Source organism: Carcharhinus amblyrhynchos, chromosome 27, assembly GCF_965287045.1.
Source record: "Carcharhinus amblyrhynchos chromosome 27, sCarAmb.v2.hapA, whole genome shotgun sequence".
Classification (NCBI taxonomy): domain Eukaryota; kingdom Metazoa; phylum Chordata; class Chondrichthyes; order Carcharhiniformes; family Carcharhinidae; genus Carcharhinus; species Carcharhinus amblyrhynchos.
In genome coordinates, this window is record NC_137350.1 from 34,589,477 (window position 1) to 34,616,906 (window position 27,430).

Sequence of the window (27,430 nt, forward strand, 5' to 3'; positions counted from 1 at the left end):
TTCTAACCTACACATCCCAGGACAATAATGGGCAATTTTGCATTGCCAATCAACCTAACTCACACATCTTTGGAGTGTGGGAGGAAACTGGAGCACCCAAAGGAAACCCGCACAGACACGGGGAGAATGTGCCAACTCCACACAAACAGTGGACCCAAGCTGGGAATCTAACCAAGGTCCTTGGAGCTGTGAGGCAGCAGTGCTAACCACTGGGCCACTGTGACAACTGTTGGTTGTGTACATCAATGAAAGAAGTAAATGGTTCAGGATGAGTTCTTTTAAATATTCTTTTCTGGGATTTACTGTCAAGAAGTGAACAGGACATTGAGTAAACTGTTTATATTTGGTGATGAACCCTTTTTAGCTGTATTTACCAAGCCGCAGTACAAAGTCTGACAACACCAGGTTTAAGTCCAACCAGTTTATTTGATAGTAATCCCACAAGCTTTCGGAAACAGTGTTCCTTCATCAGGTGCGTGCAGGGTTCAGAACTTTGCTCACACCTGACGAAGGAACACCATTTCCGAAAGCTTGTGGGATTGCTATCAAACAAACTGGTTGGACCGAAACCTGGTGTTGTTAGACTTCATACTGTGTTTACTCCAGTCTAACGCCGGCATCTCTACAGCATGCTTACCAAACTGCAGCAGGTTAATGTGCTGAACAACATTGAGGGATTCTTCTTATTAGAAATGAGGAAAAATGAACCAACATTTTGTTACTCTGCTCAACTGAACTGATTCACAGGAGAATTTACATTCATGATTATGCTAATGATTGTTTCTTAACAATTTACAATCTTGCAGGAAGCCATTAGGCTGCTTTGAATAATCAGTTTAATTTAGCCCCAGACCCCAGTTCTATTCCTGCTAAATGAATCCTTTTTGTTTTGTGGCCAATTGACTCTTTCAGGTTCCAGTGAGACTTGATTGCAAAACCCTTCAGGCAATACCTTCCAGATCTTAACCACTCCCGGTTTGAAAAAACCTTCTCATTTCTCCTCTCGTCTTTGTGCCAATTAATTTACATCTACAACCTCTGGTTATTGACTCACTTGCCAAAGGAAATACATTTCCCTTGCTTACTCTATTAAACCCTGCATAATAGGCTCTGCAAATAACCTGAGCAATTATAGATTATAGACCCAATTATCCAGATATGTGAAGGTCTTCAGTGCACAGGGGCCCCTGTTGAACCCAAACGTATGTGTGCCTTGGACAGCGTGATGGCGAGGGTTCTCACAGATGAATCATCTGCCAATGTTCACTGTCTATCCACATGTGTGATAAATGATCATGTGAACAAATCACTTGAAAGTTGACAGGGAGGATTTTCCGGCTGTGCTTTCCCCAATTCTGGAAAATCCCACTGTGCTTTCCCCAATTCTGGAAAATCCTGCTTGAGGTCAATGGACCTTTGCATGGTTCATGTCCGACTCACTACGATTCCCAGGATGAGAGTAACCAGAAAATTCCTCCTAGTGACTCTGAGGCTGTAACTCTCCGTCCTCACCCGCGGCTGGGATTATCCAGTCCCACCGCAATGAATGCAGATTTGGCTGAATGCCAAATTCTCCATTCCCGCTGGCAACAGTGGCAGCGTTAGAATGTAACTGGTGACAACTTTGTATTGGATGTAATGTTACCATTGGTAACAAGATGTAAGGGTCAGCTGACCTAGTAAACCATGGAACCAATTACAAAATGATGGTCAACTGACCAGCTGACTCACCATAAATAAGAATCTGTTGGGAATTGTGTAGAGCTTGGAGTGGCCCACGGTGCGGCTCCAAGTTTGGAGTAATGAAGTTTCTTTGATTTATAAATTGGAGCAAGTTTTGTTTTTTTTTATTGTCTGCTTTTGAAGAGTTCCTTCTGAAGAAGCAGCGTACAATGTTGGAAAATCCCAGCCTGAAACTGTATGCCAATGAGAGCAGGAGTGACAGGGAAAAGCAAGAGACTGGAGGGGAAGGAAAGTGTTAAGTGCTCCCAGTGATTTGTTTTGTGTCAGTTTCAGACAAGGTGTATGGCATTTCCATCAGGCAGCTATTGTCAGAGCCATGGAGAGAGCTCCCACTGTAATGTTTGGTTATCAAAAGGTTTGTAAAACGCATGTGTGCATTGAACTGTGTAGTGCAATGTGTAATCTCCAACGACAGACAGACTGACACAGTGCCGGGTGTTCAAACACAACTGAAAGAAATATCAGCACTCTTTCTGCATCAACTACGGAACACTCATCCAAAACTGGAATTGAAATCTTTTCAGTTATAAAGACTTTTAGCCCTCACAATATTGCCAGATCCAGGTAAATTCCTGCATCCCAAGACCAACTAGTTTTTAGCTCATGCACTGACGCGTTCTGCCAATAAAGCTGTCCAAAGATTGATCTGCCAAATTTAATACCAGCCTCAGAACAGACGCTGAACTTCAAGTAGAAATTAGGATCAGATTTTAACCCTAGCCTTGCCCCACACCCACCTGTGCCCACTAGGAATGGCATAGGCAGGGGGTGGTGCAAAATGGTGGGGGGGGGAGGGGAGAGGAGTGGGGGGGGGCATGTGGTTGAGGCAGTGGGTGGTCTTTGTAATGACTTCAATCAGACCATTGGGGTTGGCCTATTGGAGTATGAACTCCCTGATTAAGGATCCAATTGATGGGCCAATCAGGGAGTCTTTGCCTTGTACTTAACTGGGTGTGTCAGTTCCTCTGGCACCCCCCCCACCCCCCCGTAGAGATAGACTGCTGCTAACACTCTGTGTACTGCTGTTAGTGTTTGCAAATGAAAGGATTTTGGTGAAGGGATTCTGCCTCTGAAGACTAATTGTAGTTGCTATGTCATGTTCTTGGCATGGTGCTATTGTTATTTATATTTAATTCAGGCATGGGGGTGCATTGGGGGGGGGAACTGAATGCTTGAGGCAGCCCTGGGCCACCCCACAAGGAAGCTTGTGTTCTGATGATGTGATCACTGTTGCAACAGAATTTTAGTGTCTGGATTTTGGAGCCCACCAGGAACCATGGTGGGAGTCAGGGTGTGGGTCGAAGGGGCCACGGTGAAGCCACCTTTCTGTGGAGTCACTATGCAGACCAGGTGGAGCTGGCAGAGTTACAACAACTGACTTTATCTTGGGGGAGGCAAAAGGAATTCCCCCTCCCCCTGCACAGGATCCGAGCTGAGGGCTAAGGCCACTTCAATGTGTCTTGACTGCCCCTTACCCAAAGCTGGTGGGATTCGGGTCTGTGATCAGGAGTAGGAAATGGGGAGGGAGACAGACATAGTTGTGGGGGCCCAGGGCAAGACAGCAACAAGATGTTGAGCTGGATTTCTCCTATCCTCCTGGGCTGCACCCAAAGTTGTCACTTCTCATTGAAAGAAACCCTACAGTACAGAAGGAGGCCATTCGGCCCATCAAGTCTACACCAACAACAATCCCACCACGCCCTATCTCCACTATTACCCACTATTCTTTCTAACATAGGTGTCCAGGGACACTAAGGGGCAATTTAGCATGGACAATCAACCTAACCCACACATCTGTGGACTCTGGGAGGAAACCCGAGCATCTGGACAAAACCCACACAGACACAGGGAGGATGTGAAAACGCCACAGAGACAGTGACCCAAGCTGGGAATCGAAGCTGGGTCCCTAGAGCTGTGAAGCAGCAGTGCTAACTGTGCTCCTGTGCTATTCTGACCTGATCGGCAGTGCTACCAGCTGAGGCTAAAATTGCATCACTTCATTGCACTTACAACAATGCACCCCAAGAGTCATAGAACCCTACAGTGCAGAAGGAGACCACTGGCCCACCAAGTCCGCATTGAGGCTCCAATCTTACCCAGGCTCTATCCCTGTAACCCCACATATTTACCCAGCTAACCTACACATCTTGGGACAGTAAACGGCAATTCAGTATGACCAACCCACCATTGTGCCACCGTGCCACCTCTTTACCAAGGACAGGAAAAAAACCATGTTCCCGATTCCTACCCTATGATCGGCATTCTGCATGTGGGAAGTAGATAAAACAAGCTTGGGTTCAGCAGTAATTACCCTAACGTACAGTCAGAAGCTTGGTGATAATCATTAATCGCCTGTCTCCCACTCTATTCAGGAAGAAGCTATAGGGCAAGGGGTGGAATCAGAGAGGGTGGGGGTGGATGTGATTTGTATAATACGGTATTGATTTTTATGAGGCAAGGAAACACAGAAGCATGACAGGTAAATGGAGTTAAGATACAAATCAGCCATGATCTGATTAGATGGCAGAACAGACTGGAATGATGAATAGCCTACTCGAGTTCCCATGTCCCTATTTATTTCCAGAGGGACTCCATTTATTCTTAGTTGTACAGTCTGGGTCCTGGAGTAAATTTAATAGCAGATTCATCAGAGGAGTTTTGGTGCAAAGCAGCAAATAAATACAAAGGGTCGTTGCAAAATGCTCCAGAGTCACAGGAACACAGAGGTCACATGCTGCGGCAGCACCAATGGAAAAACCCAATTATCAGGAACAACAGGAGGTAGCTCTGGTTCCCTGTACATCAGAGCTCACATCTGTAAAATGGGCTCCAATCACACTGTGAGCCTTCCATTTAATCTTCATTTTTCTATTTCGATTTCAAAAATCACCCTGCACTGCGTTGTTGCTAATACAAACCATTTGAAAAAGCAAAATTGAGTTTTTACTTGGAGGGCTTTTGAAAAAAGCAATATTGATCTCCCGTGTTCAGTCTGTATAATTCTGTCTCAATCTCTGAGATAGCAGTGAGCAGATCTCACTCTGAGTGGCGGTTCTTAGCTGCGCGAGCAAATTCTTCAAGGACTCAACAGGGTAAAAATTCTGAAAGCTTGTTTTTCCCGAGGTTAGGGAGTGCAGAAATAGGGGTCCCTTCAACATTATTCTAGAGAAGCCCCCAGACAGAGTGGCAGAACAGAAACGTGCATTCATATCGTTCCTTTCACAATCTCAGCATGTCACATATCCGCTGAAGCCATTTTGAATGCTGCATTCTGGGGAATGCAGCAGCCATTTTGTTCGCCGCAAGCTCCCACATACAACTATTTGAAAAAGATGTGGAAATCTGCTTCGCTGATGCTCGTTGAGGGATAAATATTTGCAAGGATACCAAGGAAAATTCTTCCGACCTTCTTCGCAAAAGTGCAGTGGGATCTTTTATGTCCAACTGAGATGGGGCCTAAATTTAACATTTCACCTACAAAATGGCACCACCAACAGTGCAGCATGCTCTTGGTACTGTATTTGGAGTGGCAGCCTAGACTGTATGCTCATTCTGTTTCAGAGGTGAGAGTGTTTGTTTATTAGGGTCACAAGCGGGCTTACTTTCACACTGCAGTGAAGTTACTGTGAAAACCCCCTCGTCGCCACACTCTGGCGCCTGTTTGGGTACAGAGTCACAGAATACCACAGTGCAGAAGAGGCCCTTTGGCCCGTCGAGTCTGCAACGTCGCATGGAATGCCCTGATCTGCCCAGCTAATCCCACTTGCCAGCACTTGGCCCGTAACCTACACTGAGGGGGAGTTTAGCACGGCCAGTGATCCTAGCCTGCACGTCTTTCAGACTGTGGGAGGAAACCGGAGCATCCGGAGGAAAGCCACGCAGGCGGGGGGAGAAGATGCGGACTCCGCACAGACAGTGACCCAAGCCGGGAATCGAACTTGGGTCCCTGACGCTGTGAGGCAGCAGTGCTAACCACTGTGCCAACCTGCTAACATTTGGCTTCTTTTGTATTTCAAAGTAGGACATGTTTCCTCATGTTTTTTATTTGGCGAACATGGATATTTCAGTTGTAACAGTCTGTGACTGACAGTCTTGTAGCTAGGATTTGCCTGCGGGATGCCATTGTACTTGTTACCCTTGGACTTACTGTAAAGACGCACTATTCATGGTGTTGGGCAGTAGTTTAAGGTCATGACAATTTGATGTAAAGTGTCCAGCTTATATTTCCCCCTCTTGTTCCCAGCACTGCCAGGAGGTGCATCCCAAGTCTCCAGGAGTGACATCATGCACTCAGCTAAAACTTGGCACAACAACTGTCAGCTCCTGAATTTACTTGGCCCAGTTCTAAAGAAGCAGTTCCGTGGTTATTAAAATCACTTTCTGCAGTTTATTCATCTCAAACAGCTCTGTGGATGTGAAGGATCATTCCTGGGGCTGAAAGTCAATAATAGCTTCCATTGATATAGCGCCTTTAGCGCATTCATGGCACTTTACATGGAATGTAATGGACATTGAACCCAAGGAGGACACGTTAAAACGTATGACCAAAAAGCTTGCTCAAAGAATCCCTACAGTGCAGAATGAGGCCATTCAGCCCATCGAACCTGCACCAACAACAATCCCGCCCAGGCCCACATATTTATCCTGCTGATCTCCCTGACATTAGGGTCAATTTAGCTTGTGTAATTAACCTAACCCGCACATCTTTGAACTGTGGAAGGAAACCGGAGCACCCGGAGGAAACCCACACAGACACAGGGAGAACGTGCAAACTCCGCACAGACAGTCAAAGAACAAAGAACAACACAACACGGGAAACAGGCCCTTGGGTCCAACGAGCCCGCGCCGCCATTTCAACATTGTGTGTCCCCTCTTCCACACGTGACCCTTGTCTACGCTTATGGCACTCCACGTTAGAAACCAGATTGAGGGGATACTAATTTAGGGACAATTTGTTACATCAATCAGCCTAAGAGCACATCTTTGGGGTGTGGGAGGAAACCGGAGCACCCAGAGAAAACCCGCGCAAGCACGGGGAGAATGCGCAAACTCCCACAGACACCGGCCCAAATCCATGTATCTGCACGGCTGTCACCCAAGGTTGGAATTGAACCCGGGTCCCTGGCGCTGTGAGGCAGCAGTGCTAACTACTGTGCCATCATGCCGCCAATCAAAAGCTTCATCGGGGATTTGAAGAGGTTGTTTTCAAGTCCAAAGATGTGCGGGTTAGGTTGATTGGCCATATTAAAATTCCCCTTCGTGTCGGGGGACTAGCAGGGTAAATGCATGGGGTTACGGGGATGGGGGCTGGGTGAAATTGTTGGTGATGCAGGTTCGATGGGCCAAATGGCCTCCTTCTGCACTGTAGGGCTTCTATGATTCAATTCTATGAAGTCTTATAGAAAAAAACAGAGATGGAAGGTAAGAGGGTTAGGGAGAGAATTAGGGTCTCAGCAGCAGAAGGCAGGGCTGCCAGTGAGGTTATCATAAAAATGTGCTTTATGTTAAACCATGATTTTTAGTTTAACGGCTAAACTGAACTGAAATTCCAGACTTTTTAAAACATTGACGAGAATTGTGACTGAGCTTGGCAGCCAAGGTGGCTATCCAATTTGCATCACTATATTTTTCGCACTGCGACCCACTGAGGTGGAGACACCGTATCTGCAAAAACCCATCATGGACAGTCCTCAGGGGAATATGAGTGAGTAACATGAGTGAGTGTCTCTAAAGCAAGGAATTTACATCACCTGAGATGTTCAACAGAGGATTCCCAAAGATGAATTCATCAAGTTACAGTGAGAACAGACGAAATCCAGTCACTTAAAGAATGGAAGATTGGCTGTGAGAGGGGATTCCCAGATGTAACTGATTAAGATATAAGGAAGAATACACTCGTCGCGACTATCTTTGAACCACTGGGTGATGGTCATGTGACAGCCCCGTCCCTCTCGTTTTCAGCTTCTGTTTTCTCTGTAATAAGATGATGAACAGCTGGAATACTGATGAGCGAAAACCCAGGGCGGCTCCTCTCCAAACTACCTTGCAAGCTTCAAGCCGTGTTCGCCAACCAGGAAAGTCCAAGGCTGCTCCTACTGCAGACAGAGGCTTCTTAAAATAATTCAACCCAGCTTCACTGTGTCCAGGGAAACAGCCAAAGCAGCTGTTTACATCTTTAAATCAGAAGCACCAGAGCCAAATCTATCCTTCCTCAGTCTGTAAATCTATCGTTATGTTTCCATGTATGTGTGTGTGTGTGTTTGTGTGTGTGTGCATGTACATGCATGTGTCTTTGTGTGTGCATCTGTGTATGTGTGTTTGTGTGTGTGTGCATATGTGTCTTTGTGTGTATGTGCGCATGTGTCAGTGTATGTGTGTTTGTGTGCATCTGTGTTTGTGTCAGTGTGTGTACATGTAGTTGTGTGCATGTGTGTGCATGTGTCTTTTTGCGTGCATATGCATGTGTGTCTGTGCATTTGTGTTTGTGTGCATGTGTTTGTGTGTACCTGTGTGTCTACGTGTTTGTGTGTGTGTGTATCTTTGTGCATATGCATGTGTGTGTCGGTGTATCTACATGTTTGTGTGTGTGTGTATCTTTTTGCGTATGCATATGTATGTCTGTGTGTATGTTTGTGTGTGCGCGTGTGTGTGTTAGTGCATGTGTAAATAACCACTTTCTTTCTTAAACTCAAGAAAACCTGATTGTTTAGTTCATTTATGATCATAGCACATAAGCAACTAAACTGTCGCTGAACTGGCTAGTATATTCTTATTAAAGAACAACCTCTGGCAGTCAGACAAGGAGAGGGAAAAGAGGGGCAACATTTCATCATTTCTGGCCTGATTGTAACAGTGGGTTAACAGAGCTGGAGGATGAACAAGAGGCCAGAATTTGAGAACTTTAACCTTCTAGGAGGGAAATAGGGCTTGAGGAAATAGAACAGAAAGGTTTGAAGGAAGGACTTGCACAGTAGAATGAGAATCGAGGCAATGGTGGATTAGGAGCCAATGTCAGGGCCCCAGGTTCCATCGACCTGACATTTCCCACACCCCAACCCTCCTGAAACACAGACAATTGGCAACTGTCCAGACTGTCCAGTCAAATTGCTATAGTCAGTGCTTTTTCTTTATTCATTCATGCGACATGGGGGGTCACTGGCTGGCCAGTATTTATTGCCCACCCTTATTGTAACGACTTCCGTCAGGCCATTGAGTGTAGCCTATTGGAGCATGAACTCCCTGACTAAGGATCCAATTGATGGGCTAATCAGGGAGTCTATGCTTTGTACTTAACCAGTGTGTCAGTTCCTCTGACACTCCCGGAGATAGACTGCTGACTGCGAGCACACTGTGTACTGCTGTTAGAGTTTGTAAATAAAGGGACTTTGGTGAAGGGCCTTCTGGCTCCGTAGAATTGTTGCCTTTGGAGGGCAGTTGAGAGTCCGCCACATTGCTGTGGCTTAGGAGTCACATGTAGACCAGACCAGGTAAGGATGGCACTTCCCTAAAGGACATCAATGAACCAGATCGGTTTTTCCGACAATCGTTTCATGGTCATCTTAATTCCAGATTTTTTTTTTTAATTCAAATTCCACCATCTGCCATGGCGGGGTTCGAACCCGGATCCCCAGAACATTAGCCGAGTTTCCGGAACAATAGGCTAACGATAATACCACTCAGCCATCACCTCCCTGCTTGTGGTCATTACCACCCCCTATCCCCACAGCCCCTTCACCACACCTTCCCTCCCCATTCCCCCCTCCTCCCCTGACTGTGCTGCTCTGATTTACAGCAATCCCACAGTTCTCATGCCTTCTCAGTGTATTTTTGACTTGTACACTTGGCAAACCTAAGAAGCAGTTCCCTCTGCGGCAATCAGTGGTTGAGGAGGTGGGTGGACAGCTGGTTTACAAGAAGTGCCAAGCTCTGCACTGGCGTTACGACAGACTTCTCCCAAGTTGCCAACATCAGAGTTCGGGAAGACGAATCAACAACTTCATTAAACTCCTGCTGAAGCTCAAGGAAGGAGAATGATGCAGAAGAGGAAGACTGACAAATATTTTGTTCTTAGTTAGATTGCAAGCTGCAAGGTTGAGTACTAACTGGAAAGATCAAATACTTGATAGATGAGATAATTTATTCTTTTCAAATCCCTCCTTGGCAGTCCCCATCCTAACTTTATAGCCTTGCCAGCCTCTGGGAACTCTGCGTTCCTTCAACTTTGGCCTTGTCTGCAGCCATTGACATTTTTCGCTCTATCACTGGTGGCCCTGCCTGAGCTGCCTAGGCCCTAAATTCCCTCCCTAAACCTCCCTGGCTCTCCCCGTCCCTTTCAATAAGTCTATCCTCGAAACCTACCTCTTTGACAAAGCTGTCCTCATGGGTGGAATCTTATCAATCACACAGAGATACTGTCTTGGAGGTGAGACGTCAGGGGTATTTTAGCAAATTGCTTATTGGATAACCAACCAGACACTATCCTGCCTTTGGGCGAGTTTGTTAGAGGGGGGTGTCAAACTAGAACTGGCCCGGCAGGGGCAGGTAGCCAGTTAGTGGAAATTAAGCGGCCACTTTGAGGCAGATTGGTGACGGCGCTGGGATCCTCCTAATGGCAGCGGATGGCCCCCCCCGAGGCTGAAACTCAGGAAGGAGAATGAGAAAATGGCCGAAGGTGGCCCCTTGGCAACGGGCCCAGGAGGTGGTGTGGTGAGGGGTGTAAGGGGACCAACAAGGCCTCCATTGATTTTCACACCCACATCCCAAGCCTTGAATGAGAGAGGGCCACAACTGACCACCTGGGAAGGGGTTCCCGTACACGTTGATGGCCTGGTAGCTGTGGCAACATCCAATCTTTTTTTTGAGGCCTTCAGAAAGTACCTTCATCTTGAGGTGCCCTCATAACCTCGTAGTCCCCAGGCCTACAGAGCCAGGGCCCACCTCCCCCGTTGGTGTTGCCAGTCACCCAGGGTCTTGGGTCCTTGCATTGGTTCCCTGTCTACACAGCCCTGCCCACCATCCTGGAATGGATTGGGACTTCTGGTGGTCTATTGATTGGGGCAGATGGGTGGAACTCATAAATTATTGGGGTCAGGACTCCGGAAATGTTCCCATAAGGCTATTAAATCCCACCAACATCTTCCTCAGGTTTTGGTCTGTAGCTGCTTTGATGTTGTTGCTGTAAAGTTCCGTGGGGCATTTTTATTTGATTCCAGGAACCACATAAATACAAGCTGCTGTTAGGGGAGACGATGGTGTCATAATATTGTCACTAGACTAATAACCCAGAGACCCAGGGTAATTCTCTGGAAACCCTGGTTCGAATCCCACCACAACAGGTGGTGAAATTTGAATTCAATAAAAATTTGGAATTGAGAATCTACTGATGACAATTGTCACAAAAACCCATCTAATGCCCTTCAGGGAAGGGAATCTATGGCCCTTACCTGGTCTGGCCTGCATTCAACTCCAGATCCTCAGCAATGTGGTTGACTTTTAAATGCCCTCAGGGAGGGCAATAAATGCTGGCCCACATCCCATGAATGATATATATTTATATCTTGTGGGTAGGGAACCCATTCATCACATCACTACAACAGTTCTGTTTCTTTGTAGCTGCAGATATGAAGAGTAGTTTGCCTTACAAGCAAGTTATGGTCTTATTAATGGAAAATAAAGAAACAGAAGCTTTATTTCAACACAATCTTGTTCTCCTTTGTAATGTACATCATCTTGATGTCCCCCTTTGCAGTTAATTGGTGGCCCAAGGCTAGGCTGATAGCCTGGTAGCCAACAATATGTTCGTTATTGAAGGCTATCATGTTGTGTTGAATACTGGGATGTCCATTAAATATGATGTGCTGTGTGTCGATGCACTGATTATTCCCATTGTGTTCACTGAACCATCCTAAAGTGTGAAATTGATTTTCCTGAGCATAAACTCGCGGTGCTTAAATTAAGACAAGATTCACTAATCACCTGCAAAGGGGTTTTTTTGTGCTATTTTCACCTCGTTCCAGTGTTTCGTCTCGAGATACCTCCTTTAAGCTTTTCCTTTTCATGGGATGTGAGAGTCACTACAAGGACCATCCAGTTAACGTGGAGGGTCACGGTGGCACAATGGTTAGCACTGCTGCCTCATAGCGCCAGGGACCTGGGTTCAATTTCGGCCTTGGATCACTGTCTGTGTGGAGTTTTCACGTTCTCCCTGTGTTTGCGTGGGTTTCCCCCAGGTGCTCTGGTTTTCTCCCACAGTTCAAAGATGTGCAGGTTAGGTTGATTGGCCATGATAAATTGGTCCTAGTGTCAGGGGGATTAGCAGGATAAATGTGTGGGGTTATGGGAATAGGGCCTGGGTGGGATTGTGATCGGTGTAGACTCAATGGGCCAAGTGGCCTTCTTCTGCACTGTAAGGATTCTATGATCCTATAATTGCCCTTGAACTGAGTGGCTTGCTCGACTATATTAGAGGGCTGTTCAGAGTCAACCACATTGTTGGAGGTCTGGGGTGAATTGTAGGCCAGACCAGGTAAGCGGCATTATGGAACAGATTGTGTTTTAAGGCAATCAGTTATAGTTGTCATGACAGCATTACTTCAGTAAGGTTTTTGACAAGGTCCCATGTGGGAGACTGATCAAGAAGGTAAGAGCTCATTGGATTCAGGGCAATTGGGCAAACTGGATCCAAAATTGGCTTAGAGGCAGGAGGGAGAGTGTGATGGTTGAAGGTTGTTTTTGTGGCTGGAAGCCTGTGTCCGGTAGTGTTCTGCAGGGGTCAGTGCTGGGCCCTTTGCTGTTTGTCGTGTACATTAATGATCTGGAGGTGAATTTGTGGGGTATGAACAGTAAGTTCACAGATGACACAAAAATTGGTGATGCGGTAAATAGTGAGGAAGAAAGCCTTAGATTACAGGATGATATAGACGGGCTGGTCAGATGGGCAGAACAGAGGCAAGTGGAATTTAACCCTGAAAAATGTGAGGTAATGTATTTTGGGAGGACTAAAAAGGCAAGGGAACATATAATGAACAGTAGGGCACTAGAAAGTACAGAGGATTTAGGGTGCTATGGACATACACCCAAATGTCTCTCTGTACTTCCTATTCCAAGCCTCGGCTAATAAAGGCAAGAGAACCTTCTTAGCCATCTTACCTTCTGTAGATAGGGTGGTTAACAAGGCATCAAATGTAAGAGCAGGGAGGTTATAATGGAACTGTATAAAATGCTTGTTAGCCCACAACTAGAGCAGTGTGTGCAGCTCTGATTGCCACACTATAGGAGGGATGTGATTGCACTGGGGAGAATGCAAAGGGGATTGACCAGGCTGCTGGCTGAGCTGAAGTGTTTCAGCTATGAAAAGGGGCTGGTTGGCCTGGGGTTGTTCTCCTTAGAGCAGAGAACGTTGAGGGGGGACCGGATTGAAGTGTACAGATTTATCACCGAGCTCAAAACTGGGTAACACGTTCACTCACTGCACTTTGGCTTTAGTGCATTTGGAATGTGCTTTACAATGTAGCTTAAAGTAATATTTCATTGATTTATTTTGTGAAAATGAGAAACAGTCCCGAGTTAAAAGCAGCAAGGTGAAGCTTAGCATTGTGTTGCCTTTTAGAATGGTTCCCTGTCCTCAGGCATTGTCTGCCTGCTCTTCAAATCTGCTGTCATCACTAACTGCTCAGAACTTATACCCTTCACCCCTCTGTCTCTGAAAACTACAGTTATAGCTTTCATATCATTTTCTCCTCTGATGTACTTGAGCATATTGTCACTTTCCAGATGTTGTGCCTGTCTTTCCTGATAGGATCAGGTTTCCATCCCTCATACAGTGCTGAAACATCCTTAACCAAAGTGTGATTGTGCCTTCCTCAAGCTCCGTGAACTAGCCGCGGTCTTTGACAACGTCAACCATCCACCTGAACCGCACTCCCTCGATTGCTCAACTCACTTGCGGCTGGTTCTACTCCTCGCTGTCCAATCATAGCCAGAGATTCACTTCCTTCCAGAGTAACCACGGCCCCTCTGCCAACCCCAGGGACCTTGATCCCCAACTCTCTCCCCACCCTCATCTACCCCCTGCCCCCTTGTTGGTTTCATTGCTCACAGACATTTTGGCTATTGAATCAGGTAGCTTGTGTCGGGAAACTTGCGAAATTTCTATGCTCACCAATACGATTTGGTTAAGAAATACATAAAATCACAAGATTTACGCACCAGGGGAATTGGACGGTGCAGGATGGAGTCTCACTGACCCCAGAAACTGAGCGTAGGTGGCAGAATGGTGGCACGGTGGTGAGCACTGCTGCCTCACAGTGCCAGGGACCTGAGTTTGATTTGAAACTTCAATGAGATCATTGGATCCCTTCAGTGCAGAAAAGGCCATTCAGCTCATTGAGCCTGCACCAACCACAATCCCAGCCAGCCCCTATCTCTGTAACTCCACATATTTACCCTGCTAATCTCCCTGTGACTAAGGGACAATTTAGCATGGCCAATCAACCTAACCGACACACCTTTGGACTGTGGGTGGAAACCACATGGAAGAAACCCACACAGACATGAGGAGAATGTGCACACTCCACGTAGACAGCAACACAAGGCCGGAATCGAACCGGGTCCCTGGCGTTGTGAGGCAGCAGTGCTAACCTTTGTGCTGCCCAATCATAGAATCTCTTCGAAAGCACATCTTACTCAGGCCAATCCCCATAACCCCATACATTTACCTCCCTAATCCCCCTAACCTACACATCTTTGGACACAAAGGGACAATTTAGGATGGCCAATCACCTAACCCGCACATTTTTGGACTGTGTGAGGAGCACGTGGAGGAAACCCAGACAGAGATGGGGAGAACTTACAGACGCCACACAGACAGTGACCCAATTTGGGTCCATGGCGCTGTGAGACAGCTGTGTGCTAACCTCTGCACCATTGACTATGAGAAGGAAAGAATGACTTGCATTCAAGTATGTAGAGAAATTTATACCTGATGATTTGTTTTAGTTTAGTTTACACACACAATCGGAGTACATCAACCCAATATGGTGTTATGCTGAATTCTGGGACTCAAGCTCATGACTTGGTGTTAAGCATCCCACTTAGAAGTGACAAGGGAGAAAGAACACAAGGCCTTTGCAGCTACTGATGCAAGATGTCAGGGTTGAATAATTACCGGTACGGAACCATCCACCTCCCTCGCAATTAAAACGATCATTTCTGTTCTCTAAATACGAAGCCCGACTGTGCAAAGAAACACAAGTAGTAAAACTTTCAGCCACATGCGTGAAATTACTGCAGCTTAACTGGTGACATTTAAAGGAAATCACTTGATTTCACAGTATGTATCCATCTTTAATTTTTGTAAGTTTAGAATTAAGTTCTGGAATAAACTTATGTAACTCTATGAGTGTGATGACTTCAGCCAGGCTAATAAGGTTGACTTGCTAGAGTATGGTGTAGCTCAGTTGTCTGGACAACTGGTTCATGATGCAGAATGATGCCAACAGTGTAGGTTCAATTCCCGTGCCAGCTGAGGTTATTCGCGAGTCCCTGCCTTCTCAACTTTGCCCCTCATATCAGGTATGGTGGTTCTCTGGTTAAATCACCACCAGTCATGGACTATGGTTATCTTGGACTATGGCAACTTCACTGAGATGTAAACATAGATCTGCTTATAAACAGGAATGATCATTACTGGGTGGATAACTAGAAGAGAAGTATCTGATGAGCCCTATGTCCCTGGAGAGGGAGCATGCGGTGTCCACGGGCGCAGTTGACGCCTTCTGTGCCCACTGGGCACCGCAGGGGCTGGTGTGTGTTATAGACCCTTATGACCACATTTTGATTTAATGTTTTAAGTTTCCTTTGGACTTTGGTTTCTGTTTGGGCCATCCCCCCTTCCTTTTTGGGTGGCTGCCCCTCTTAATTTGTCCCTAAGTTAATTTGAGTTCGTTAAAAGAACTACCTGAAGAGCCCTAATTGATGCCTCATGCTCCTTGTTTAAAGCAGGTGTGTCAGCCTCCCAGCCTGCATTCAGCAGGAAGCCACTGGAGAGCTGCCTGTGTATGGGTGTATGGTGTAAATAAAGTAACTTGTGATGGCATTTCCGCCTCCATGGAGTTATCACAATGAGTCTTTTAAATTTTAATATCTGTTAGTAGAATGTGTCATGCTATATTTAGCACACCAATCATTTCCAAGCATTGATACGTACTTTATATGGATTTTGTGTAATTGTTGTAACTTTTTTAACTTTAGCAAAACTATTCTGTGCATTTAATTGATTTATACCAAGCGCTGCCAGATACACCAAAAACACACGATGGCAAATCAGTTGTCTCAGCAAAAACACGTTGGTTGGGATTTTTAACCCAAATTCCGTTACGGCTGGAAACTCTTGCAAGAGGTGGGGTTGTCTGCACTGTTGCGGGGTGGGGGCGGGTGGGGTGTGGACTGTGGAGGTAGGAGGCTCTGCTGCGCAATGCCAGCAATGATAAGGGTGGGGGAGTTCTTTAACTTCAATTTGTGATTGGGGTGCTCTTTAAAAAGGGGTGGGACTCAGGAGTGCTACCAACTGGTCACAGGTGAAGTCCAGTGATTGGCCACAGGACTGATAATGTCAGGTGGTTATCATCAACCAATCAGAAAGATTGACAGGGATTGGGCAATGTAATTTTCAAACACTCATAGGGTTCGGAATATACACTGGACCAACAGACATTATGTGGGAATGCCGGCGTTGGACTGGCGTAAACACAGTAAAAAGTCTGACAACACCAGGTTTTAGTCCAACCTATTTATTTGATGATATACTCACAAGCTTTCGAGGGGACTGCCTCTTCGTCAGGTGAATGGAGAGTTCTGGCCTCAGACAGAGCATATAAAGCACAGACAGTTTAGAGATTACTGATTAAAATGCGAATCCTTACACCTAACCTGCTGTTCAAGACCTGAAGTGGCTGATAATGTGAGTGGAAGGAGCACTGATCACAGTTTAAAGAGATGTGTATTGTCTCCAGACAGTACAGTAAGTGAGGTTTTGCAAACCCAGGCAAGTCACGGGGGTTACAGATAGTGCGACATGAACCCAAGATCCCTGTTGAGACCGTCCTCATCCGCACACATGAGGACGGTCTCAACAGGGATCTTGGGTTCATGTCGCACTATCTGTAACCCCCATGACTTGCCTGGGTTTGCAAAACCTCACTTACTGTACTGTCTGGAGACAATACACATCTCTTTAAACTGTGATCAGTGCTCCTTCCACTCACATTATCAGCCACTTCAGGTCTTGAACAGCAGGTTAGGTGTAAGGATTCGCATTTTAATCAGTAATCTCTAAACTGTCTGTGCTTTATATGCTCTGTATGAGGCCAGAACTCTCCATTCACCTGACGAAGAGGCAGTCCCCTCGAAAGCTTGTGAGTATATCATCAAATAAATAGGTTGGACTAAAACCTGGTGCCAACAGACATTGGCAGAAGTTGGAACAAATGGTATGAGGTGGTTCGGAGGCATGAGTGGAAGGGAATAGGTTGGCATGGAGAAGGCATGAACGGGGCACGGAGTGTATGGAGAGTGAGGGGTGAGGTTTAGAGGGCTGTGTTTTTTTGTTTCATTGATTTAATTGTGAACTGGGCCAAAGTCCCAGAACACCGAGGTGGGGCCTTTGCAACCGCCCTCTTTAACAGCCCCTGGTGGCTGCCTCTTTCTGGGAACAGAGGCCCCAACCCCAGTTCGCACCTGCCCCCCTGGAATAAAATCGCCACCTTTGTAGGCAGGTGGAGGGGGGACGCACAAATTGACAGGTTTCCTGCCACTATTTTGTGCTTGAAAATGAACACCCAGCCCAAAATTCTAAGCCCTAATCATTTTAAATCCTCAATCCATTTGTGAGATTGTAATTAGTGCAAATGAGGAACATAAGACACTGACCTGCATAGATTGTGCGAGTTGTCTTCACCCCTGAGGAATCCCCTTATCTTATTGTAAACACAAAACCAGTGTTTGTATAAATAATGAGCATCTTGCTTCAGTGCAATCTTCAGATGTCACATCCAAGACATAAAGACAACAGACTGTGCCGCCGGTGGGGAAGAGAACCTTCCTGTAGTGAGAATGAACACTCCTGGATCCAATTGCAACGAATGAATCAGTCTGCATCTGACAACAGTGATTAACATTGCACACCACACAAAGTAGCAGCAGCAGCAGCACAAAGTACAGCTCAACATCGCAGCTTCCCGAGGTTTAACGAAAGGAAACTGTGGATCACTGCCAACACACAGTGGGAATAGGGGATGACAAGTGGAAGAGGGCTGTTGTCTGCATATTTGAGGAAGATAACCCCACAGGCCAGGTTTTCACGAGGGTTGAAAAGATTTTGCAGATGTTTAAAATTGGCGACCGGCGCAGAAATCACGGGGGGAGGGGAAGGTGGTGCAGAGAGGTGTGTGGGGGCAGTGAGGGGGACAATGAGGGGGTGAAGGCTAGAGGGATTTAAATCTTCTGAAAGTTCCTTCTAACAATCCTGTCTCAGCACTCACCTGTCCCCATGGCCACCTTAAAGTTTATAAAGTTTATTTATTAGTGTCATAAGTGGGCTTACATTAACACTGCGAAAATCCCCCAATCACCACACTTTGTTGCCTGTTCGGGTACACAGAATTTAGCATGGCCAGTGCACCTAACCTGCACATCTTTGGACTGTGGGAGGAATCCAGAGTACCCGGAGAAAACCCACACAGACACAGGCAGGACTTGTGGACTCCACATAGACAGTGACCCAAGCCGAGAATTGAACTCAGGTCCCTGGGGCTGTGAGGCAGCTATGCTAACCAGTGTGCCACTCGTGGAAGAGGATAAACAATTACTTGGTAGTTCAGAACTTGAATATTGCTAAAGAAGAGAGACATGTATCTAAAGCTTTTTGTCTTGACTTGGTTGACATGCTTACCCTGATTGGCCAAGGAATTACCATGGAGAAAGCAATTGGGAGTTATGATTACCCAAGCTTCCGAGTAATTCACTCTTGAACATATTCTCTTTGTTTGTAGAGAAGGCGTAGGAATGTATGAAACTTCTAGCAAGTGCAAATGAGCTTGACTGATTATCTTAAATTGGTTCCTTATGTAGCTATTGGCTACATAATCATTTAATAAGTGCTACCCAATCACTGAATCACATTGAAACTCCAGCTGGCAGGATCTCCCAGTCTTGCCAAAATCAACCCCCTGTGATATTCCTCAGCAGCAAGGCAGGCAAGCCATGCAAAAGTGTGTACATCTTGATGGAACCAGAAAATCCCACCAGTGGCTAATGGTTTGCCACATCCACTGTGGGAAACCTGTCAGAAAATCCCAGTCTAACATTAGATGTCTTAGCCAATCAGAGCCGACTCACCAATCAATCAGCATCTTTTTCTCCTGTAACATAAATTGTTGAGATTCTTTGAAATTTGGTTTTCTTGTGTTTGTCCTGATGAGTGCAAGATAAGAAGCTTCTGCAACATGTCTCTTTTTTCTTATTTATCCGTGGGCCTATCACTGGCTGGCCAGCATTTATTGCCCATCCCTGTTTGCTCAAGGACAGTTAAGTGTCAACCACATTGCTGTGGCTCTAGAGTCACATGTAGGCCAGACCAGGTAAAGATGGCAGATTTCCTTTCCTAAAGGACATTAGTGAACTAGATGGATTTTTCCAACAAGCGACAATAGTTTCATGGTCATCAGCAGATTTTTAATTCCAGACAATTTTTATTGAATTCAAATTCCACCATCTACCGTGGCAGGATTCGAACCCGGGTCGCCAGAACATTAGCTGAGTTTCTGGATTAATAGTTTAGCAATAATACCACTAGACCATCACCTCCCCTTTGCTGCAATATTAGTGAGGTGATATCAAGTGATTAAAACCAGCAGTTCAACCGTCAGTTACATGTAGCTCTGCTGCCCATTCCGCTTACTGCACTGTCTCTGACACCTCCCCTCACCTCCTGTCTGCATACATTCCTTGTGGTGACCTGTCACGCCTTCACAACATGCTTCCCTCCAGCGTCCCCACTGACTGCAATCAGCACAATGGGAGATCTACCGTGCAAATATTGTACTCTTTACCCGATAAGCACGCCAAAAGGAACAAACTAACCAGTGGTTGCAAAGCAATATTATCATTTTCTTAGAAGTGGAAGAGGGTGGGAGAAATGTCAACAAAAAGTGTAAAGCCAGCAGAAGTCAAACATCTGATCCCAGGAAAGAACTGCTTCTCTTTTGGTGCAATATCATTGACATTAAGTGAAGATGAGGTGGTATTCTATTCCATAATGTTGTCACCCTCACCTTCCTAAGCAACCAATCCACTCAAGAACATTTTCTTCCCTGCTGCCATCGGACTTTTGAATGGACTGATCATGTATTAAGTTGATCCTTCTCTACACTTTAGCTCTGACTTTAACAATACAGACTCGATGGGCCGAATGGCCTCCTTTTGCACTGTAGGGATTCTATAAGAGAGAGCAGAATGTAGTGTCACAGTCATAGCTAAGGTATAGAGAAAGATCAACTTAATGCAAGGCAGGTCCATTCAAAATTTTGATGGCAGCCGGGAAGAAGCTGTTGAAGTACAGCATTGTTGGCTGACAATAATTCATCAAATCAAATGAAGACCCTGAGTATTCTGAGGGGCTAATTTCTCTTTGTTTATTTTTCTTTCAGGTTTTATATTCACCGGAGAGGTTATCCATCGGATGCTGACTGCCACTCAGTACATTGCTCCACTAATGGCCAACTTTGATCCCAGTTACTCCAGGAATTCCACCATCAAATACTTTGATAACGGTACTTTTCTTTTCTATCACTTGTTCAATACGAGATGAGCAGAATTTAAGCGCCATAAATCGGACCACGTGTTGGTTTTCCATTGTTCTGTCTTTCCACACCCTCGCGCTTGGGGCACACGCTCGTTCTTCTCACTTTAGTCAAGAGAGTGACAGTTACCGTGCGGAATATTATACCCGGGTCTGATTCAACCTCCATCCTACTTCCACACTATACACACCTTCTAGAAAAAACCTGGAGGATGATCGGGAGCAGGAATTCTGAAGTAAGACGAGAGAATGCTGGATTAGCAGCTTTGGTAGGGAGTGAATCTGTGGAGAGTGAAACTGGAGTTAACTTGAGATCAAGCTTGAGACCAGTGATAATCTGTCCAGGTCGCTGTCACATCGAGCAGAGCTAAACTGGGTTGGAATACAATGGATTCAAAGGCAAAAGGACATAGAGGGAATTTAGTAGAACGGCCAGATTGTGGAGAGAATTGAGAGAGTCGGGACTGGGGAGAGCACTAGGGACCAGGGAGATCTGGGTTAGAAGGGCAGGAAATGGGAAGGGAATTATACATAGAATCTCTACAGTCCAGAAGGGGGCCATTTGGCCCATCAACCTGCACCAACAACAATCCCACCCAGGGCCTCTCCCCATAACCTCATGTATTTACCCTACTTGTCCCCCTGAAGCTAAGGGGCAATTTAGCATGACCAATCAACCTAATCCGCACATCTTTAGAGTGTAGGGGTAAACCGGAGCCCCCGGAGAAAACCCACGCAGACACAGAGAGAATGTGCAAATTCCACACGGATAATCACTCAAGGCCAGAATTGAACCTGTGTCCCTGGCGCTGGGAGGAAGCAGTGCTAACCACCGTGCCATCGTGGGAAGAGAGAGCATTGGGATAGATGTACGGGAATGTACAGGATTGGGATAGAGGGATAGGATATTGAGATAAAGAGAAAAGGACTTGGGGTGAGCACAGAAGCAAAGCTGGGAGAGTGCACACATTGAGGAAGAAACAATTTTGAGCGATTTCTTTTGTAGCCTTCAAGCATGCAGTTTTGACATTTGCAAAGATTTTTCTTTATCCGATGGTAAACATAACAAAAGCAGTTATAAATAGGAATTTACTTCCTGCATGGCTGCTGATAGCTGTGATGTCTGTATCGTGTCTGTGGTCGGAACATTACACTCAGTAAATCTCCTGTGTGTCTGTGTTTCTGAAAGTGTTAGATAGGTGATTGAAGAACAACGTTGTTTCATATCTCACTCTCGCCCCAGTCGTCTGTCAGTTATTTCTACACTTCTGGCACAAGCAACTGCTTGAGATTTTCCTGTTTACTGCACTCCAGACTTGACTGGAGAGAGATCTGAGGGCAAAACACCCGTTGTCTAAGTACAGTTTACAGGATTCCTGCCATCTCCTTAAGACAAAATAAATATTTTCAGCAAAACATAGTCAAGGGATTTACATAAAGGTTTATTTATCAGTCACAAGCAAGGCTTGCATTAACACTACAATGGAATTACTGTGAAATTCCCCTAGCTGCCATAGTCCGGGTCAATGCACCTAACCAGCATGTCTTTCAGAAAGTAGGAGGAAACCGGAGAACCTGGAGGAAACCCACGCAGGCACGGGGAGAACGTGCAAACTCCACACAGATAGTGATCCCAAGCCGGGAAGCGAACCCGGGTTCTTGGCGCTGTGAAGCAGCAGTGCTGACCACCGTGCTACTGTGCTGCCCATTTTGAATCTTCTCCCTTCACCCGTTGGACCTAAAATGCACCAAAGATGTTGTTAAGCTGTTGTTGGCTCTGATGCTCCCTCAAGCTTGATGTAGATCAGTGTCCCTCTTTTTATAAGTCAAAGAACAAAGAAGAACAAAGAACAGTACAGCACAGAAACAGGCCCTTCGGCCCTCCAAGCCTGCACCAACCATGTTTACCTATCTAAAGCAACCACCTGTATCCACATATTCCCTGTTTATTCATATGCCTATTAAGTCTTAAATGTGGCTAAAGCAACTGCCTCAACCACCTCACTTGGCAGTGCATTCCAGGCCCCCACCATCCTCTGTGTAAAAAACTCCCCCCCACATCTCTACTGAACTTTTCCCCCCTTATTTTGAACTTGTGCCCCCTTGTAATAGTCATTCCTGCTCTGGGAAAAAAGCTTCCAACTGTTCACTCTATCAATACCTCTCATAATTTTAGTCCCCAATGATATGTGTACAAAATTATGATTGACAGGGACGGGGTAGATAGCAAGCAACCTTTCCCCTTATTAGAGGGATCGATAACCAGGAGGGTGTAGATTTAAGGTCAGGGGCAGGAGATTCAGAGGGGATTTTAGGAAAAACATTTTCACCCAGACGATGGTGGCGATCTGGAAGTTGCTGTCTGAAAGAGTGGTAAACGGGGGCCCTCACGATACGGAAGAAGCATTTAGATGAACACTTGAAACACCATAGCATACAAAGCTGCAGGCCAAGTGTTAAAAAGTGAGATAAGAGTAGAAAGGTGCTTGATGGCCAGCGCAGACATGATGGAGCAAAGAGCCTCACACAGTTCTGTAAAACTGTGACATTTTGGGAGTGAAATGAGTTATGAAGCTATGAGGCAGATTGGCTGTTTGTCCAGTTCCTGCTGCAGTTTGAAGATTCAGTCAGCATTCACGTTACAAGATGAATTGGCTGTCGGAGTGAACTTAATGGAAATGTTTGCCAGCAAGTGTCTGGGAATACAATTTTAAAAAATGTTCCCATATGGTTGATGTGAAGCGGAGCTAAATGGATCCACAAGATCCCAGATTTACTCCTTGCTACACACCAGTGAATTTCAGGCAGTGGCCACGGGATGCTGTAACTGACCTTCTGGGTCAGGGAGGGAGGAGAAGGGGAAATTCAGCAAATCTTCATTACTGTGCAATGACTGGAAAGTGTGAACATGTGGAAATGAATGAAGGGCAAAGAATACGGTAACTTAGTGCTTGTTGTTCTGAACCGACAACCCGAAGGTCACAAATTTAATCCTCATCGTGGCAAGTTGTGACATTAAATTCAATAAAGCTGTGCATTTGTTGGCTGGCATTGTTAAACTATGATGTGGAGATGCCAGCTTTGGACCGGGATAAACACAGTAAGAAGCCTCACAACATCAGGTTAAAGTCCAACAAGTTTATTTGGTAGCACAAGCTTTCGGAGTGTCGCTGCTTCTACAGGTAAAGTTCTCTCACCTGAAGAAGGAGTGAGACTCTGAAAGCTTGTGCTACCAAATAAACCTGTTGGTCTTTAACCTGGTGTTGTAAATTTCTTACTGTTGAATTAACCATGAAACCCAATTTGTTGACTAATGTCCTTTAGTGAAGGGAACCAACGCTACCGTTCTTACATGTGACTCCCATTCCATATATGTGGTTAACATCGGTGCAACAAGTGATGGCCATTCATTTCCATGTAGTCAGAACATTCAGGAAGTTGCACTTCTGGCAAGGAGCATAGCCCAGCGGGAACACACATTTGCGAATTCTGATGCTTGCTCTCAGCGATTCCTGATATGTGCCCTTTATGGGCAATGCCCCACACTAAAGTGTAAGTTTAATTATAAATGCCCTTCATATATTTAATGACTGTATGAATTACATAATGTGTTGCCCCCATTAACAACCGTTCAATGAATTGTGGTTTTGATTGTTGGATCCTTCCAAGACAGATTAAGGAAAGGAAATTGAAAAAATGTTCATCTATGAATTAGATTTCTCAATCTGCCCTTCACAAATGAAAATATATGGGAAAGGCTTTTCATTGTAAGGATGGTAATCTGATGAACATTAGAATTAGGGAACAAGTATGGGCCATTCAGTCCCTCTAGCCTGTTCAAGCCCCTTATGGCTCATCTGAAGTTTAGCTCTATGTTCCCTACCTTTGCTCTATATCCCTTGACACCCTGAACAAAATTCTATCAGTCTCGATCTTGAAGCTCGAATTGTACCGCAGCCTTTTGGAGGAATGAATTCCAGATTTCCATTACCCTCCTTGTGAAAAGGGGCTTCTCAATTTCACTCCTGCAATGGCCTAACTCTGCTTTTAAGATTAGTCTCCTGCCTGCTTGATTATTTTCATTGGCGAAATTAGACAATGCAAATCCACACTAACAAATCCATCTAATTTTTTAAACGGCTTGATCAGATCACTGCCTTGATCTACTACATTCAAAAAAAAATGAGCAAAGTTTACGTAATTTGTACTCAAAATTTAGACTTGAATATTCTGACATCGTAGAGTTAGTAAAAAGTCTGACAACACCAGGTTTCAGTCCAACCTATTTATTTGATAATATACTCACAAGCTTTCGAGGGGACTGCCTCTTCATCAGGTTAGAACAGCAGGTTAGGTGTAAGGATTCGCATTTTAATCAGTAATCTCTAAACTGTCTGTGCTTTATATGCTCCATCGTAGAGTGATACAGAGTCCTTATAGTGCAGGAGGCCTTTCAGCCCATCGAGCCTGCATCATCTCTCCCACAGAGCATTCCTGTAACCCCATGCATTTGTTCTGATAATCCCCATAACCTAAACATTTTTTGGCACTCTAGGGCAATTTTAACATGGCCAAACCACCTAAACTGCACATCTTTGGATTGTGGGAAAAAACCGGAAAACCCACGCATACACGAACAAACTCCACAAAGACATTCAATCCAAGTCTGGAATCGAACCTGGATCCCTGGCATTCTGAGACAGCAGTGTTAACCACCCTGCCATGATGTCACCCCTAAATTATTATTCTGGAGATTGTTTGCTGAACCTCTTCAAGGTCAGTATACCTTTCCTTGGGTGAAAAGCTGAACACCGATAGGAACCAATCAAGACTCAACTTAACTTGAGTTCCCACCCACTGGATCTGCATTCTGATATAGGAACCTGGGTCTGTACTCGTTGCAGTTTAGAAGGATGAGGGAGGATCTGATTGAAACTTACTGCGAGACCAGGATAGAGTGGACATGGAGAGGATGTTTTCCACTAGAGAAAACTAGAACCAGAGGGCACAACCTCAGGCTAAAGGGATGATCCTTTAAAACAGAGAAGAGGAGGAATTTCTTCAGCCAGAAATTGGAACTCTTTGCCACAGAAAGCTGTGGAGGCTAGGTCAATGAGTGTCTTTAAGGCAGAGATAAATAGGTTGTTGATTAATAAGGGGATCAGGGATTATGAGGAAAAGGCAAGAGAATGGGGATGAGAAAAATAACAGCCATGATTGAATGGCGGAGCAGACTCAATGGGCTGAGTGACCTAATTCTGCTCCTATGTTTTATGGTCCTATGGATCACTATTAGAAATAGGAACCAGTTACTATTAGCTAAAATCAACATCTAAAGTTGGAACAAATCTCAAAAGGCAAAAATATATTTTTAAATAAGCATCTCAAGGGACATCTCAATCTCTCTCCTGCTGAGCGTCCTGTCATAACACATTTGTTCCACCTGCACAGACCATCGAAGAGGTCCAGAGGCTGACTCATTTTACTCTCTGAACAAAGACGGGTCACATTCCATGGTGCTGAGCGCAGTGACGTCATCACGACTGAAGGGGTTGGAGAGCGAGCTGCGGTCGGGGAGGTTTTTCCAGACAAATCTCGCTTTGACTGCGCTCAGCAAGTCTGCCATTTTCTCCATTCCAAAAGAACAGAAATGATTGTGATGTATTTAAAGGTTTTCTCTTTCAGAAGAACGGGGCATTTTCATTTTGAGCAATATCGATTTCAGTTGGAGTAATTGCACAATCCTGGGGCTTTTCAAAAAAACATTTTTTTTTCAAGTTGTGTAATCCCTGAAGCTCTTACCTAATTGCTGTGCTACATCTGTGGGATATTAAAACCATGTGTTGAGATCAGTGTGCTAATTATAAATGGCATAGTATCTCAATTGGTTAAGGCAGGGACCAGTTAAGCTATGAAGCTTTCTGAGTTCAATCGTTATTCCGTGTTGAGTTTTCTGATCTCAGGCAGACTACTAGCAAAGGGAAATGGCTGTCTGCAAATCTTTAGATGAAGGTAATGGGCAAACCACCTCAGGGTCCCCCCGACTGATCATTGCTCAACTTATAAATATATAACCGTACAAGCATAAGAATTAGGAGCAGGGTTAGACCATTCGGCCCTCAGGCCTGCTCTGCCATTCAATAAGATCATGGCTGATCTGATTGTGGCCTCCCTCCACTTTCCTGCCTGCCTCTGATAACCTTTGACCCCCTTGTTAGTCAAAAACCTATCCAGCTCTAACTTAAATGTTTTCAATTATCCAACCTCTTAGGGGTGGCATGGTGGCACGGTGGTTAGCGCTACTGCCTCACAGTGCTAGAGACCTGGGTTCGATTCCCAGCTTGGGTCACTGTCTGTGTAGAGTCTGCACGTTCTCCCCGCTTCTGCATGGGTTTCCTCCGGGTGCTCCGGTTTCCTCCCACAGTCTGAAAGATGTGGTGGTTAGGTGTATTGGCCATGCTGAATTCTCCCTTAGTGTACCCGAACAGGTGCTGGAGTGTGGCAGCTAGGGGATTTTCACAGTAACTTCATTGCTGTGTTAATGTAAGCCTTCTTGTGACACTAATAAATAAATTTAAAATTCTACCACTCTGAGGAAGAGAATTCCACAGAATCATGACCTACTGAAAGGGAAGATTTCTCCTCCATTCCTAAAGAGAGATCCCTTATTTTTTAAACTTTGTTCCCTAGTTCTGGTCTCTTCTATAAGAGGAAGCGGACTCTGAGCATCCAACAACATGCAGTGTGCATGCTGACTTTGGGTGAATACAAGATCAGGATTGGTGTAATCCATTCTGTCAAACTGCACAATGTTCGCCCGCACATAAATAA

General features: G+C 45.3%; 1 protein-coding gene across 2 annotated transcripts in view; it reads left to right on the top strand.

Moving 5' to 3' along the window:
- LOC145358980 (plexin domain-containing protein 1-like) overlaps window positions 1–27,430 on the top strand; it is a 304,814-nt gene that overhangs the window by 125,271 nt on the left and 152,113 nt on the right. For both annotated transcript variants that reach the window (XM_080213338.1, XM_080213339.1), the window contains exon 5: window positions 20,448–20,570. In XM_080213338.1, the coding sequence (XP_080069464.1) occupies window positions 20,448–20,570 (123 nt within the window). The remainder of the gene's footprint in view (window positions 1–20,447; window positions 20,571–27,430) is intronic.